Raw genomic sequence first — 15508 nt, 5'->3', positions numbered from 1 at the left:
GGTTGGTCAGGTGGTGAAGCAACGGCTACCCAACCAATTTGTCTAGGTATGCCCATGGCCATAGAAGCGGGAAGCCATCGTATTCTTTGATAACATAATTGTGCTTTGATTTAAGTTTGTTATATTAAGGTATTAAATGATTTTTTTTAAATAAAAAGAAATTCATAATTATATTATATCTAATTGTTTAGCAAATCGCTAATAAATTTCGAAGGTTTTTTTTTTTATGCTTTGGAATTTAGTTTGTTAATTTGTAAAAGTTGGTTAGATTTATTATATACAATTATTTTGAAACTAAAGTTGAAAAATATTTTTTAAAAATTACTGAAATAAAATTAGGTGATTTGTTTTATTGAGACTGTTTTGAATAGTTAAAAGGTTATAATGAATTGGTTATTAAAATCTAGATTAAAAAATAAAGTTTATTAAAATGTGAAACAATAAGCAACAAGCTAAGATTATTAATAATGAATTTTAAGTAATAAATATATATAAAGTTAAACATATGTGTTTTGTATTTATCTAAATTAATAATCTATTGTTGTAGTTATTTTTGACTATTTTAATGCTAAAATAAACATGTAATTGTTCAACTTGTTGAAAAAAAATAGATAAGAAATAAGTTAGAAAACATTATTGATAATCTATGAATTAAAAAAAGAAACAAAAATTGCCTAAAAAATAATTTTAAAATATGACTTATTTAATAAAATTTAAAATGTGACTTATGTAACCAATTATAATTTATTAATTTTTTATTTTATAATCTATTAAAAAGTATTTTTTCAATCATAAATTAAAAAAAATACATTAATAAAAAAACTATATAATATATATATTTTAATAACATTTATTATTTTACTAATATACAATATTTTACTCTCTAATAGTTTATTACTACACAACATTTTACTCTATTATTTTATTGTTTTACTATGAACAATATTTAATTTAAAAAAATTAAAGGAAAAAGTTAAGTTTACGTTAAAATGATCTCGTCTCGTGTAAAATACTAGATAAAAAGCTAGTTAAAATATATTGCAAAAGTCATGATAGTTGCAGAAGTATCCGTTGCCATTTCAACCTCTCCTCTCTCGCCACATCTCTGCTACTGTCGAATATCGCTATCAGTACGGCATCCACACATTTAGTTCCATGAACTCGACCCGATTTTCCTTGTTGAAATTGCTAAATTCCGTTCCTTGAAACCCTATAATGAGGGTTTGTTCTGGGTGCAATCAAAAGCTCCTAGCTGCCTTTGTGTTGTGATAATGTTATGGATTTCTTAACATTTCAAGATGATGAAATTTCCCCAAAATGCAGGAACCAGGTATAACTCATAGAGCTCTGTTTTCTTACCTTTTTAATTGTTTTTGGTGATAAACCTTGTCTCTTTGAAGTTTATTTTTCTCGTTTTTGTTGCATCAACACTAACTTGATGTATTTGTTTGAGCAGAATGCTTGATAAGTTTATTCCGGCCGCTATCGTTTCATAGACTAGACGGAATTGGAAGGAGTGGTCTTTGCAGAGGTACCTTTCTTCAGAATGAACAACTTCTTTTCAGCTATATTTATTTTGGATATATAGATTATTATCATTGTTATGGAGACTATAAATTTTTACTGTTCTCATTTTTTTAAAGGGGAGCAAATTGTTACCTAGGACTCATCAAAGAAGCTGAAGGGATTCAGGTCAAGCCTATTGACCATATTCTCTATATTTTAATACGCAGTTCAGAAAACACAATTTTATATCCTGTTCATTTTAAACCTTTGCATATATTTAGATGTTGAAGTGTTATTTCATTTTCTGAAATGTAACAAGTGTTTCTATTACTTACCAATTTACAATTGGAACTGTGAATACAAACTTAAACATTAAAGTCTGAAACTATCTGTGAAAGCATATATATGCCCTGTGTGATCATAAGTTTCAATAGTCTGTAATCTAGTACCATATGTTTCAGTAGTCTAGAATTTAAAAATTTGATCTTGGGTCGATACTACTGATGTTATTTTATCTATGAAAGTTTTCTAGAGAATACAAAATATATTTTAAAAACTTCATGAAATAAAGCTACAGCTGTCAGAAATGAACCGTCCCTGGGATGGATGGGGGTTGACTATCTCCAGCTGTCTGGTGGACAGTCAATGGTTTCTGAAATGGGCATTGCCCAATTCTGAGATTCTAGCACAGTTTCAGAAGATTTTGCTTCATTGGGAATAACTTGGAAACATTCCAACTGATCACCGTACCCCGTCCCCAAAACTGGGTCATTTATTTCTTTGAAATGGGTGCATTTATGATGGAAATACATATTCAAGTAACACTAGTTTGGACTAATTCTTGAAGTAGTTGTTGTGGTTGGTGTTACTATGTTTATTTTTCACACATCAAAGGTAAACATGTTATTATTTGTTTCTCTTAGTTGGATTTAGAAACATGCTTTAGTAATTTGATTGTCTAAGGACAAAAATGTACATTCTTTTTTATACAGACCAAACTTTGGATTCCTAGAGCATGTGGCAAGTTCATTAGGGCCCCGTTTGGTTACGGGAATACCGGGTGCGGAATAGGGTTTTCAGCGCCAAAATCGGGTTATGGAAGAAAACGGTGGCGTTTGGTTCATCAAACGCATAACCCGGTTTCGGGTTTCGTCTGCCAATTTTGCTCGAAAATTGGAAGAAATTTCTTCCAAGAAATAGGTGGAAGTTGAAATGAAAACCAGGTTTTGGGTTTTTATGAATGCGTTTGAATAAATCGTCGGGTCCGCCGAATCCGCCTTAGGTTTTTGGAAGAACAAATTGGGTTTTTTGGAAGACGACGGTTGTATTGTTTTCGTGCTCTGTTGTGCGAAGGCGAGGGTTTTTGGTTTGCTGCTTTTGTTGGGCTTGTGGGTTTTCTGTGGCCGTGGTTTGCGAGGGTTTCTGGTTTGTGGGTTTTCTGTGGCCGTGGTTTCCTGTGGCCGTGGCGTGTGGCTGTGGCATTTTCTGCGATTTCTCTTCTCCACTTTGAACAGTGGCAGCAGTAAATGGTTCTCCTCTCACACCCACCTTTGCATACTGGATTTTTTTAAGTTTTTTTGGTTCATTCAAATGTAACTGTTTGTTTCAAATCTGTTTTTAAAATAGTCAATATATGTGGTAACTGTTTGTTTCAAATCTGTTTTTAAAATAGTCAATATGTGCTCACTAATAAATTCGAGTATAGTGCTGTGAGAGATCAATACCAGTGAAATGAAAAATTAAACTTTGTAACAATTTCTGGGTGTTTGTTTTAAATCTGTTTAGCAAAATAGTCAATATGTGCTCACTAATAAATTCCACTATAGTGCTGTGAGAGATCAATACCAGTGAAATGAACAACCAAACTTTGTAACAATTTCTTGCCAGTAATGAGTTCTAGTATGTTGTTGTGAGAGATGAATGAAATACCATTAAATAGAGCCAAGTCATAAACTTGTGCTTACTAATAAATTCCAGTATAGTGCTATGAGAGATCAATACCAGTGAAATGAATAACTAAACTTTCTAACTGTTTCTTGCCAGTAATGAGTTCTAGTATACTGCTGTGAGAGATGAATGCAATACCATTAAATAGAGTCAAGTCATAAACTATGTATGAATCAACTATGTATAGATCAATGTCAATCATGGCTTTTATCTATACATAATCAATATGTGCTCAATATGTGCTTAATAATGAATTCTAGTGTGTGCTCATGTGATTACCTGTATATATCATAGTGCCAATCAAGCAAAACATGGCAATCATGGCTTTTATCTATACATAGTTGACCTATACGTAGTTTATCATGGTTCAAATCTGTTTAGCAAAACAGTCCAATATATGCTGTAACAGTTTGTTTAGAATCTGTTTGACAAAATAGTCAATATATGCTCACTAATGACTTTCAGTATAGTGTTGTGAGAGATCAATACCAGTGAAATGAACAACTAAACTTTGTAACAGTTTCTTGGCAGTAATGAGTTCTAGTGTACTGCTGTGAGAGATGAATGCAATACCATTAAATAGAGCCAAATCATAAACTATGTATAGATCAATGGCAATCATGGCTTTTATCTATACATAATCAATATGTGCTCAATATGTGCTCAATAATAAATTCCAGTATGTGATCATGTGATTACCTGTATATATTATAGTGCCAATCATAATAGCAAAACATGGCAATCATGCTTTTATCTATACATAGTTGACCTATACATAGTTTATCATGGTTCAAATCTGTTTAGCAAAATAGTCCAATGAGTTCCAGTATAGTGATGTGAGAGATCAATGCAATACCATTAATCAAAGTGAATCATGCCAATGAAATGAACAACTAAACTATGGATATATCAAGTATGTATTGATCCATGCAAAATCATTCAACATACTTATGAGGTCATAAACTATATATAGATAAAAGCCATGATTTCAAACTATGTATAGATCAATGCAGAAAGAAACTCTATTCCTATTGCCAACTAAGTTACTTTTCATCTTCTAAAAGACGAGCCTCAATTTCAGCGGACCTGACGATTTATTAAAACACATTCATAAAAGCCCAAATTCAAGTTATAGTTTGTACATGTGTATGTGTACATACATACATGTGTGTGTATGTACGTACACACATACATACTTGTGTGTGTACGTACATGCATGCATACATACATGTGTGTGTCTACGTACATGCATGCATACATGTGTGTGTGTGTGTACGTACATACATGCATACATACATACATACATTCATGTGTGTGTGTGTACATACACACATACATACATGTGTGTGTACGTACGTACATGCATACATACATATGTGTGTGTGTACGTACATACATGCATACATACATGTGTGTGCACATACATATATACATACATGTGTGTATACATATAGACAAATGGAATCAATATTATGCTTTCATTGGTATAGATAGATTACATGGAGTATAATGAAACATTGTAATTTGTTCTTTATGGGCTTATGATCCTTGGTAGTTGGTACTCCTTGTTGTATTTGAATAAATAATTGACTTCTTAATGCAATGAGGCTAGCAAATAATCATGTTGTATCTCGATAGGTGATAGTTGATATTTCATAACTGATAGTGTTTAAATTGTCCACATTTCAGGTCACTAATGGATCCTATGGAGAGTATAGAGGTCCAAGGAAGCATAGTTAGGAAGACCACATACACCCGCATTCTCACAATTCTTTTTGCTTTTGTTGGCATAGCCAAAGTACTGGTAGCCCGAGAAGGTAGTCAAATGGGTAAACAAATAAGAAAAGGAAATTTCTTTTGTAAAGACATTATTCATTCGAATGAGGTGGATTGTCATGATCAGATTCAGATGAGTAGGGTAGCCTTCTTTTCTCTAGCTCGTATTCTGAGGCTGAAAGGAAGCTTGAGAGATACGATCCACTTGAAGTTAGAGGAACAACTAGTGATGTTCTTCCACACCCTTGGGCACAATCTAAGGAACCGCAAGATTGCCCATAACTTTGGGCACTCAGGAGAGACAGTCAGTCGGTACTTCCACAAGGTTTTGATGGCTATCTTATCCCTTCACAGAGATTACTTCATACCACCTAGTCCAGGCACTCCTCCTGAAATTAGTGGGAAGGATCGTTTTGAACCATTCTTCAAGGTAAATCACACATTATTACAAGTTTATTGTCTAGAATGTTGTCCTTATCTTATTATTACTTGAGCATACATTTGATCAGTGTATCATATCCCACAGGATTGCATTGGAGCCATCGACGGTACCCATATTCCAGTGCGAGTTGATGTCGACATACAGGGTAAATATCGTGATAGAAAAGGGAACCTATCGCAAAATGTTATGGGTGTCTGCTCCTTTGATTGTAAGTTTCAGTATTGCCTTGCTGGTTGGGAAGGCTCTGCTGCAGATAGTCGTGTTCTAGCCTCAGCTCTATCCAGATCAGATCCACTTGTAGTTCCCCCTGGTAAGCCAAATCACATTTTAATATACTCAAGGTTATGCTAAATGGTTCAAGTATTGACAATATACTTTCTTTATATAGGAAAATATTATCTCGTGGATGCTGGATATCCAAATGCACCTGGATTTCTCGCTCCTTATCGGTGTACACGCTACCACTTGAAAGAGTGGTCAAGAGAAAACCCAATAAACTCTGCACATGAGTTGTTCAACCATCGACACTCCTCTCTTAGAAATGCAGTAGAACGTACATTTGGTATTCTGAAGCAGCGTTTTCCAATCTTAAGACATGCAACGTCTTATGATATCATGACACAATCCTATATTGTTTTAGCATGTTGCATACTTCACAATTTCATTACGATAGAGGATGGCCTTCCATCGGAAGAAGCTATTGAAGAGGAAGATGATCGTGATGGGATAGAGGTGCCACTACTTGAGACATATGGGTTGTCTCAGGAGGATAGAAATGAGTGGGCCCAATTTCGAGAAGATATAGCAAATAGGATGTGGGAAGATTATAGATCTCGAGAATAAATGATTTATTAGAAGGCAATGTGCTTTATATGATTAAATTGATGTATGCATATACAATGATGGTGTTTGATTTCGTTATTCTGATATCAGTCTTTGTTACATTCTAATTAAATAAAAAGAACATTAACTTTCAATTTCACACCTACATTATGTACAAAAATTGTTGATCATATCTGCAATACACAATTCAACTTGAAATATAGATTACATTGATTTAAATGCAAGAAAGCACAATTATTATACATCTTTGCATTGAGAAAGTACAATAACATGCTTCATAATGGGGCTCATGACTATTTACTTGCCATTGATATCACCATTTTGTCTTACTGGTAGTTTTTTTGATGTTGATGTGTTATCATCAATTATTGCTTAAAATGTGTATCATCTTCAGTTAAATTCTTTCAAGTTTATTAAATGTTAGCCTCATTGCATTAGGATGTATTAAAAAATGATATTTAAAGTTTATCATCTTCAATTTTAAATGAAATACAGCAAGGAGTACCAAATGATGAAGATCATAAGCCCACTAGTAAGAAGAGAACAACGAATTCGTTGAAAATCTTATTTTTCTGATGTTACTGCTTGCTGCATTCTATTTAAATTTAAAGAGCAATAACTTTCAATTTCAGTCGTATGATTACTTTAAATCGTAATACGTTTACCTATTCAATATGTTAGCCTTGTTCCATTATGACGTATTACAAATTGATAGTTAAAGATTTTCTATTTCAAATTTAAATGAAATACAAGGAGTACACAATGGCATATACCGAGCTCGTGATGAGCATGGATGGATCTGATCATGTGAAATAGATGTGTTCTCCCATTACTTTGAGTGATATAGATGGATCCCTCGCTGTGAGCAACAAATCTTCTTCTTCAAAGAAGAAAATGTGGACAAAATCGATGGAACGCAAGTTTTTAGACTTGCTCCTTGAACAAGTCCATCTCGGACGGAAAGGTGAAGTGGGTTTAAAAAAGAGGCATGGACTGCGATAGAGAGGACATTCAATTCAGCGATGAACTTGAATCTGTCACGAGATCATTTTAAGAATAAGCTAAAAACATGGAAAGTAGGATATAAAGTAATGAAGGACTTGAAAAATACAAGTGGGTTAGCTTGGAATGAAGAAACTCAAACTGTGGATGTTGAGGATTCAGTGTGGGATGACCTTTTGAAGGTAGGATCATCTTTGTACTCTTTTCATTGAAGAAATTTTTCCTTCTTATTTTAATAATGAAAAACTTACAACCTAATCAATCTATTAGAGGAGAGAATTCAAAAATGCAAAAATGTATAAGAGGTCACCTTTCCAATATTTCAATGAGTTGGCTGTAATTGTTGGTAATGACATTCCTGAAGGGTTCGCATCTACAACACCCCTTGATGCTGAAGAAGGGCACCCTATAAACGATGCATTTAATGTGCTTGATGAGGATGATACCAATTGTGGTACACCTCTTGACAGCCAACCAACTATTGATGAAGAGTTATATCATTCCAATCAGTCGAGTGCAAGTGCTAGAGGGACTCCTCCACCATCATCATCAAGGAGGGGAAAGAGGAAGAAGACATCTTTGGCTGCATCATTGGATGTGATATGCGAAACTATGAAGGAACTAAAAGATGGCCTCATTAAGCCTCAGATTGTAAAAGTGGATAAATCTGAAGATGATAACATTTTGACTGCTGCATATATTGCTCTCAAAGCTGTCCCTGAACTGAGTCGAGCAATTTTTGTGAAAGCACATGATACCTTCGTGCTTCAACGTGAAAGAGCCAAAGGGTTCTTGATGATGGATGAGGTGGAGAGAGTGGAGTGGATTGCAATGACATTTGGTACCATTTAGCTATTTCAGCTACTGACTGGATCGTAATGACTTATGCTGCATGATTACTCTATTCAATGGTTTTGCATTAATCTCTAATAGCACTAAACTAAAACTATATTAATCTCACATCACTATATTGGAACTCATTATTGAGCACATTTTGACTATTTAATTAGTGATCTCTCACAGCACTATATTGGAAGTCATTAGTGAGCATATATTTACTATTTTGTTAAACAGATTCTAAACAAATTGTTACAGCATGTATTGGACTGTTTTGCTAAACAGATTTGAACCATGATAAATTATGTATAGATAAAACCCATGATTGTCATTGATCTTCCATGTATCCATACATAGTTTATGTGTTGGCTGTGTTTAATGGTATTGCATTGATTTGTACATAGTTTATGACGTCATAAGTATGTTGAATGATTTTGCATGGATCTATACATACTTGATATATCCATAGTTTAGTTTTTCATTTCATTGGCATGATTCACTTTGATTAATGGTATTGCATTGATCTCTCACAGCACTATACTGGAAGTCATTAGTGAGCATATATTTACTATTTTGTTAAACAAATTCTAAACAAACTGTTACAGCATGTATTGGACTGTTTTGCTAAACAGATTTGAACCATGATAAATTATGTATATGTCAACTATGTATAGATAAAAGCCATGATTGTCATTGATCTTCCATGTATCCATACATAGTTTATGAGTTGGCTGTGTTTAATGGTATTGCATTGATTTGTACATAGTTTATGACGTCATAAGTATGTTGAGTGATTTTGCATGGATCTATACATACTTGATATATCCATAGTTTAGTTGTTCATTTCATTGGCATGATTCACTTTGATTAATGGTATTGCATTGATCTCTCACAGCACTATACTGGAAGTCATTAGTGAGCATATATTTACTATTTTGTTAAACAAATTCTAAACAAACTGTTACAGCATGTATTGGACTGTTTTGCTAAACAGATTTGAACCATGATAAATTATGTATATGTCAACTATGTATAGATAAAAGCCATGATTGTCATTGATCTTCCATGTATCCATACATAGTTTATGAGTTGGCTGCATTTAATGGTATTGCATTGATTTGTACATAGTTTATGACGTCATAAGTATGTTGAGTGATTTTGCATGGATCTATACATACTTGATATATCCATAGTTTAGTTGTTCATTTCATTGGCATGATTCACTTTGATTAATGGTATTGCATTGATCTCTCACAATACTATACTGGGAGTCATTAGTGAGCATATATTTACTATTTTGTTAAATAGATTCTAAACAAACTATTACAACATGTATTGGATTGTTTTGCTAAACAGATTTGAACCATGATAAATTATGTATATGTCAACTATGTATATGTCAACTATGTATAGATAAAAGCCATGATTGCCATTGATCTTCCATGTATCCATACATATTTTATGAGTTGACTGCGTTTAATGGTATTGCATTGATCTGTACATAGTTTATGACATTATAAGTATGTTGAATGATTTTACATGGATCTATACATACTTGATATATCCATAGTTTAGTTGTTCATTTCATTGGCATGATTCACTTTGATTAATGGTATTGCATTGATCTCTCACAACACTATACTGGAAGTCATCAGTGAGCATATATTTACTATTTTGTTAAACAGATTCTAAACAAACTGTTACAACATATATTGGACTGTTTTGCTAAACAGATTTGAACCATGATAAACTATGTATAGGTCAACTATGTATAGATAAAAGCATAATTGTCATGTTTTGCTATTATGATTGGCATTATGATATATACAAGTAATCACGTGAGCACATACTGGAATTCATTATTGAGTACATATTGACTATTTTGCTAAACAGATTTGACACAAACAGCTAGACACTGTTACAAAGTTTAATTGTTCATTTCACTGGTATTGATCTCTCATAGCACCATACTAGAATTTATTAGTGAGCACATATTGACTATTTTGCTAAATAGATTTGAAACAAATAGTTACCACATCTATTGACTATGCTAAGCAAATAGCAGATAGAAATAGAACTATGATAAACTATGTATAGGTCAGCTATGTATAGATAAAAGCTAGTGATATACTTGTAAATTTCATTATTGAGCACATATTGAGCACATATTGATTATGTCTAGATAAAAGCCATGATTTCCATTGATCTATACATAGCTTATGAATTGGCTCTATTTATATGGTATTGCATTCATCTCTCACAGCACTATACTAGAACTCATTACTGGCAAGAAACTGTTACAAAGTTTAGTTGTCCATTTCAGTGGTATTGATCTGTCACAGCACTATATTGGAATTCATTAGTGAGCACATATTGACTATTTTGCTAAATAGATTTGAAACAAACAATATGTATGCACACACATGTATGTATGTACGTACATATGTATGTATTATGTGCATATGTATGTACACACATGTATGTACGCATGTATACATACTTGATCTATGCATTGCATTGATCTCTCACAACACTATACTGGAAGTCATTAGTGAGCATATATTTACTATTTTGTTAAACAAATTCTAAACAAACTGTTACAGCATGTATTGGACTGTTTTGCTAAACAGATTTGAACCATGATAAATTATGTATATGTCAACTATGTATAGATAAAAGCCATGATTGTCATTGATCTTCCATGTATCCATACATAGTTTATGAGTTGGCTGCATTTAATGGTATTGCATTGATTTGTACATAGTTTATGACGTCATAAGTATGTTGAGTGATTTTGCATGGATCTATACATACTTGATATATCCATAGTTTAGTTGTTCATTTCATTGGCATGATTCACTTTGATTAATGGTATTGCATTGATCTCTCACAATACTATACTGGGAGTCATTAGTGAGCATATATTTACTATTTTGTTAAATAGATTCTAAACAAACTATTACAACATGTATTGGATTGTTTTGCTAAACAGATTTGAACCATGATAAATTATGTATATGTCAACTATGTATATGTCAACTATGTATAGATAAAAGCCATGATTGCCATTGATCTTCCATGTATCCATACATATTTTATGAGTTGACTGCGTTTAATGGTATTGCATTGATCTGTACATAGTTTATGACATTATAAGTATGTTGAATGATTTTACATGGATCTATACATACTTGATATATCCATAGTTTAGTTGTTCATTTCATTGGCATGATTCACTTTGATTAATGGTATTGCATTGATCTCTCACAACACTATACTGGAAGTCATCAGTGAGCATATATTTACTATTTTGTTAAACAGATTCTAAACAAACTGTTACAACATATATTGGACTGTTTTGCTAAACAGATTTGAACCATGATAAACTATGTATAGGTCAACTATGTATAGATAAAAGCATAATTGTCATGTTTTTCTATTATGATTGGCATTATGATATATACAAGTAATCACGTGAGCACATACTGGAATTCATTATTGAGTACATATTGACTATTTTGCTAAACAGATTTGACACAAACAGCTAGACACTGTTACAAAGTTTAATTGTTCATTTCACTGGTATTGATCTCTCATAGCACCATACTAGAATTTATTAGTGAGCACATATTGACTATTTTGCTAAATAGATTTGAAACAAATAGTTACCACATCTATTGACTATGCTAAGCAAATAGCAGATAGAAATAGAACTATGATAAACTATGTATAGGTCAGCTATGTATAGATAAAAGCTAGTGATATACTTGTAAATTTCATTATTGAGCACATATTGAACACATATTGATTATGTCTAGATAAAAGCCATGATTTCCATTGATCTATACATAGCTTATGAATTGGCTCTATTTATATGGTATTGCATTCATCTCTCACAGCACTATACTAGAACTCATTACTGGCAAGAAACTATTACAAAGTTTAGTTGTCCATTTCAGTGGTATTGATCTGTCACAGCACTATATTGGAATTCATTAGTGAGCACATATTGACTATTTTGCTAAACAGATTTGAAACAAACAATATGTATGCACACACATGTATGTATGTACGTACATATGTATGTATTATGTGCATATGTATGTACACACATGTATGTACGCATGTATACATACTTGATCTATGCATTGCATTGATCTCTCACAACACTATACTGTAACTCATTACTGAGCACATTTTTACTATTTTGCTAAGCATGTATGTATGTATTTGCGTATGTATGTATGTAAACACATGTATGTATGTATGCATGTATGTATGTGCATATGTATGTACACACATGTATGTACGTATGTATACAAACTTGATCTATGCATAGTTTAGTCATCCATTTTATTGACATGATTGGCATTGGTCAATATGCAAGATAGTTGTTCATTTCATTGGCATTCGCACGATTGGCATGTGAAGTCATTCCAGATGGTTAATTGGCTTTGTGTAATGGTATTGCATTGATCTGTCACAACACTATATTGGAAATCATTACTGAGCACTTTTTTTCTATTTTGCTAAGCATGTATGTATGTATGTGTGTATGTATGTGCGTATGTATGTATGTAGGTGCGTATGTATGTACACATGTATGTACATGTGTATGTATGTATGCATGTGCATATATATGTATGTCTGTGCATATGTATGTTCACGCATGTATGTACGTATGTATACATACTTGATATATGCATAGTTTAGTCATTCATTTCATTGACATGATTGGCATTGGTCAGTACATAGTTTAGTTGTTCATTTCATTGGCATTCACACGATTGGCATGTGAAATAATTCCAGAGGGTTAGTTGGCTTTGTTTAATGGTATTGCATTGATCTCTCACAACACGTAGTTTATGATCTCGTAAACGTTTGGTATAGTTGTTCATTGCATTGTTAATTAGAGTTATATTTGAACCATACATACGTGGAATACACAAGGAGTGGCAAATGATGAATGCTCAATTGTAGAACTTGAAAGCATATAGAAATGTGATTTGCTAGATGATTGTATAGTTCATGATTCTGTCCTATGTTATATCTATAGTCCTAATTTTCTTGCATATGTTTTTATTTTTTTGTCTTTTTGTCCCTATTTGATTTCCTATGTATGTTTTCGTTGACAAGATTATCAAAAGTATTGAGGATTTTTGGTAGATGATTGTACAGTCATGATTATGTCCCATGTTATATGTATATTCATAATTTGCTTGGATATTTTTTTTTCCACAGTTTGGTTTCCTATGTACGTGCTTCTTGACAAGATTGTCAACGGTATTGATAAAGTGTCTTTCTCTTGTATTTTTTTATTGTTCTTGATTTGCTAATATTGCAAGACCACACATGCTGATAAAAAATGAGCTATCGGATGATTGTTTACTGTGTTTGTAAACGATCAATATTTCTGATGCCACTCCTTGGTGTATTCCATTAAAAAAATAATCAGGTTTTAATTTTTCAAGCATGTTTAGTTCATATATGCAGGATTGACCATCTAACAACACAAACAGTAATGGGAAGATTGAGCAGCATGAGAGGGTTGCCGTCGAATGTGGGGCATAAGGGCATACATCGTGGATTTCTCAGTGTTTTCATATGTAACGGTGTGTCATCGAATGTGGGGCATAAAGGCATACATCGTGGATTTCTCAGTGTTTTCGTGTTTAACGGTGTGTTTTCACACCACCATCAAATCATGGATATTGTTCTATCAAGTTAGCAAGTTTTCATATTGTAGTAATTATGTGAAATTCATTATTAGAATTTCATGATGTTAAAATATGATTTATATGATTAATGATTTTCATGATCTTTTTTTTTAAATTGCATGTAAAATCTATGTTGCCAAAATTCCACATTTTTTAAGAGCAATTATTAACAAAGCATCATTTTTCTTGTTAAAGTTCTCATCAAATGTTTAATGTATGTGAATGTAAAATGGTATATTTTTTCTTATATAATATTTCACGTAAAATTTAGTTGCATATTTTGTTGAATAATTAGCTAACTTAATAAATTTATTAAAAGGGAGAGATACATAGAGGGGCAGAGAGTGCGGGATAAGAAGGGGGGACGGAGGGACAGAGGGAGAGAGTGAGAGAGAGAGAGAGAGGAGCTTGTGTGTTCCTGCATCTGTAGAAAGGTGTCTGTTGATGTGTGTTTTATGACTCACCAAACAGTAGAACGAAATACTGAAATATCTTATCCTCTCTTGAATATATATCTGTCTATGACCTCATCAAGATCTTCAAATGTCTCCTCCCCAATTGAAAGTATTTTCCAAGTCGAAGATAGCTAGCAAAATCCTTTTGGTCTTTTCCTCCCTCCACAATATCCTTGTGTGCATAAACTCCATTGAAAATGTTCAGTGTTAGAATCAAGTGAGTAGGCCCTTTCAAGCATGGACGGATAATACTCTCCCTTGGCTCTTTATCTGTTAGGAACTTAATGGTTTCATTCTCTTGTTCACTTCGTGAAATGGAATCCTTGTCCGCAAAATATGGATCTTTAACCTCCTTATCCTTATCCTATGCACCCTGATAGTTATCATTCTTTAGTGAACTCTCTTTGCAAGTTAACTCAACTAGGTACTTCACTTTTGTCATAGTTTTCACCCAACAGGTAAGGATGCTGCCTTCTGCAATTTTTTCTAAAGGATCTATATCTAGATCATCAGAAAGCTCCTCTTTCAATATTATTCATGTCAAGCTTGATTCCAGATCACAAATTATACGATGATTTTGGACTCTGCGGGGACAATTTTTTCCATTAACAGGGTCTCTTCATTTTCTCTAGTCAGCAGATAAAATTCCTCATCCTGGGATGGCTCTTTATATGGTGATCTCAAATCCTGAAATCCATGTAACAATTCACTCTTTATGTCAGCAAGGGTTTCCTGCTTTTTATTGGATGTCCATTGCTCCACACTTCTAGCATATTCATCAATATCAAGGGCATTTAACAGATCAGGATATTTTTGACATGCTCAACAACCATTTCTTGTGTTTCCTCATCCATATCATCTATATCATGTCCAGCTTCTTCACAATATATGTCCTTAGCCATTTTCTTGGCAAATTCATATGACTTTGGATGAATTCTAGTATCATCCAATGGATCCATAACATGGTTTTTGGATGCTGCTTG

The 15508-nt window shown here is 33.0% G+C and overlaps 1 protein-coding gene across 4 annotated transcripts in view; it reads left to right on the top strand.

Annotated features, from left to right (window-relative positions):
* Positions 1-1070: 1070 nt before the first annotated feature.
* LOC149545124 (protein ANTAGONIST OF LIKE HETEROCHROMATIN PROTEIN 1-like) overlaps positions 1071-15508 on the top strand; it is a 92068-nt gene continuing 77630 nt past the window's right edge. The window contains exons 1-7 of one of the 4 annotated variants that reach the window (XM_089790523.1): positions 1071-1330; positions 1457-1531; positions 1644-1692; positions 2499-3035; positions 5143-5659; positions 5756-5981; positions 6060-6653. In XM_089790523.1, the coding sequence (XP_089646649.1) occupies positions 5150-5659; positions 5756-5981; positions 6060-6514 (1191 nt within the window). In that variant the 5' untranslated portion in view covers positions 1071-1330; positions 1457-1531; positions 1644-1692; positions 2499-3035; positions 5143-5149 and the 3' untranslated portion in view covers positions 6515-6653. Of the gene's footprint in view, positions 1331-1456; positions 1532-1643; positions 1693-2498; positions 3036-5142; positions 5660-5755; positions 5982-6059; positions 6654-13833; positions 14186-15508 lie in introns of those variants that run through there. The other 3 variants (XM_089790524.1, XR_016353530.1, XR_016353529.1) reach the window with 3 other exon arrangements.

The sequence above is a fragment of the Cupressus sempervirens genome, chromosome 7 (genome assembly GCF_028749045.1).
Source record: "Cupressus sempervirens isolate cs-2001-9-10 chromosome 7, ASM2874904v1, whole genome shotgun sequence".
Lineage (NCBI taxonomy): Eukaryota > Viridiplantae > Streptophyta > Pinopsida > Cupressales > Cupressaceae > Cupressus > Cupressus sempervirens.
This window is presented reverse-complemented; position numbering and strand designations above follow the sequence as displayed.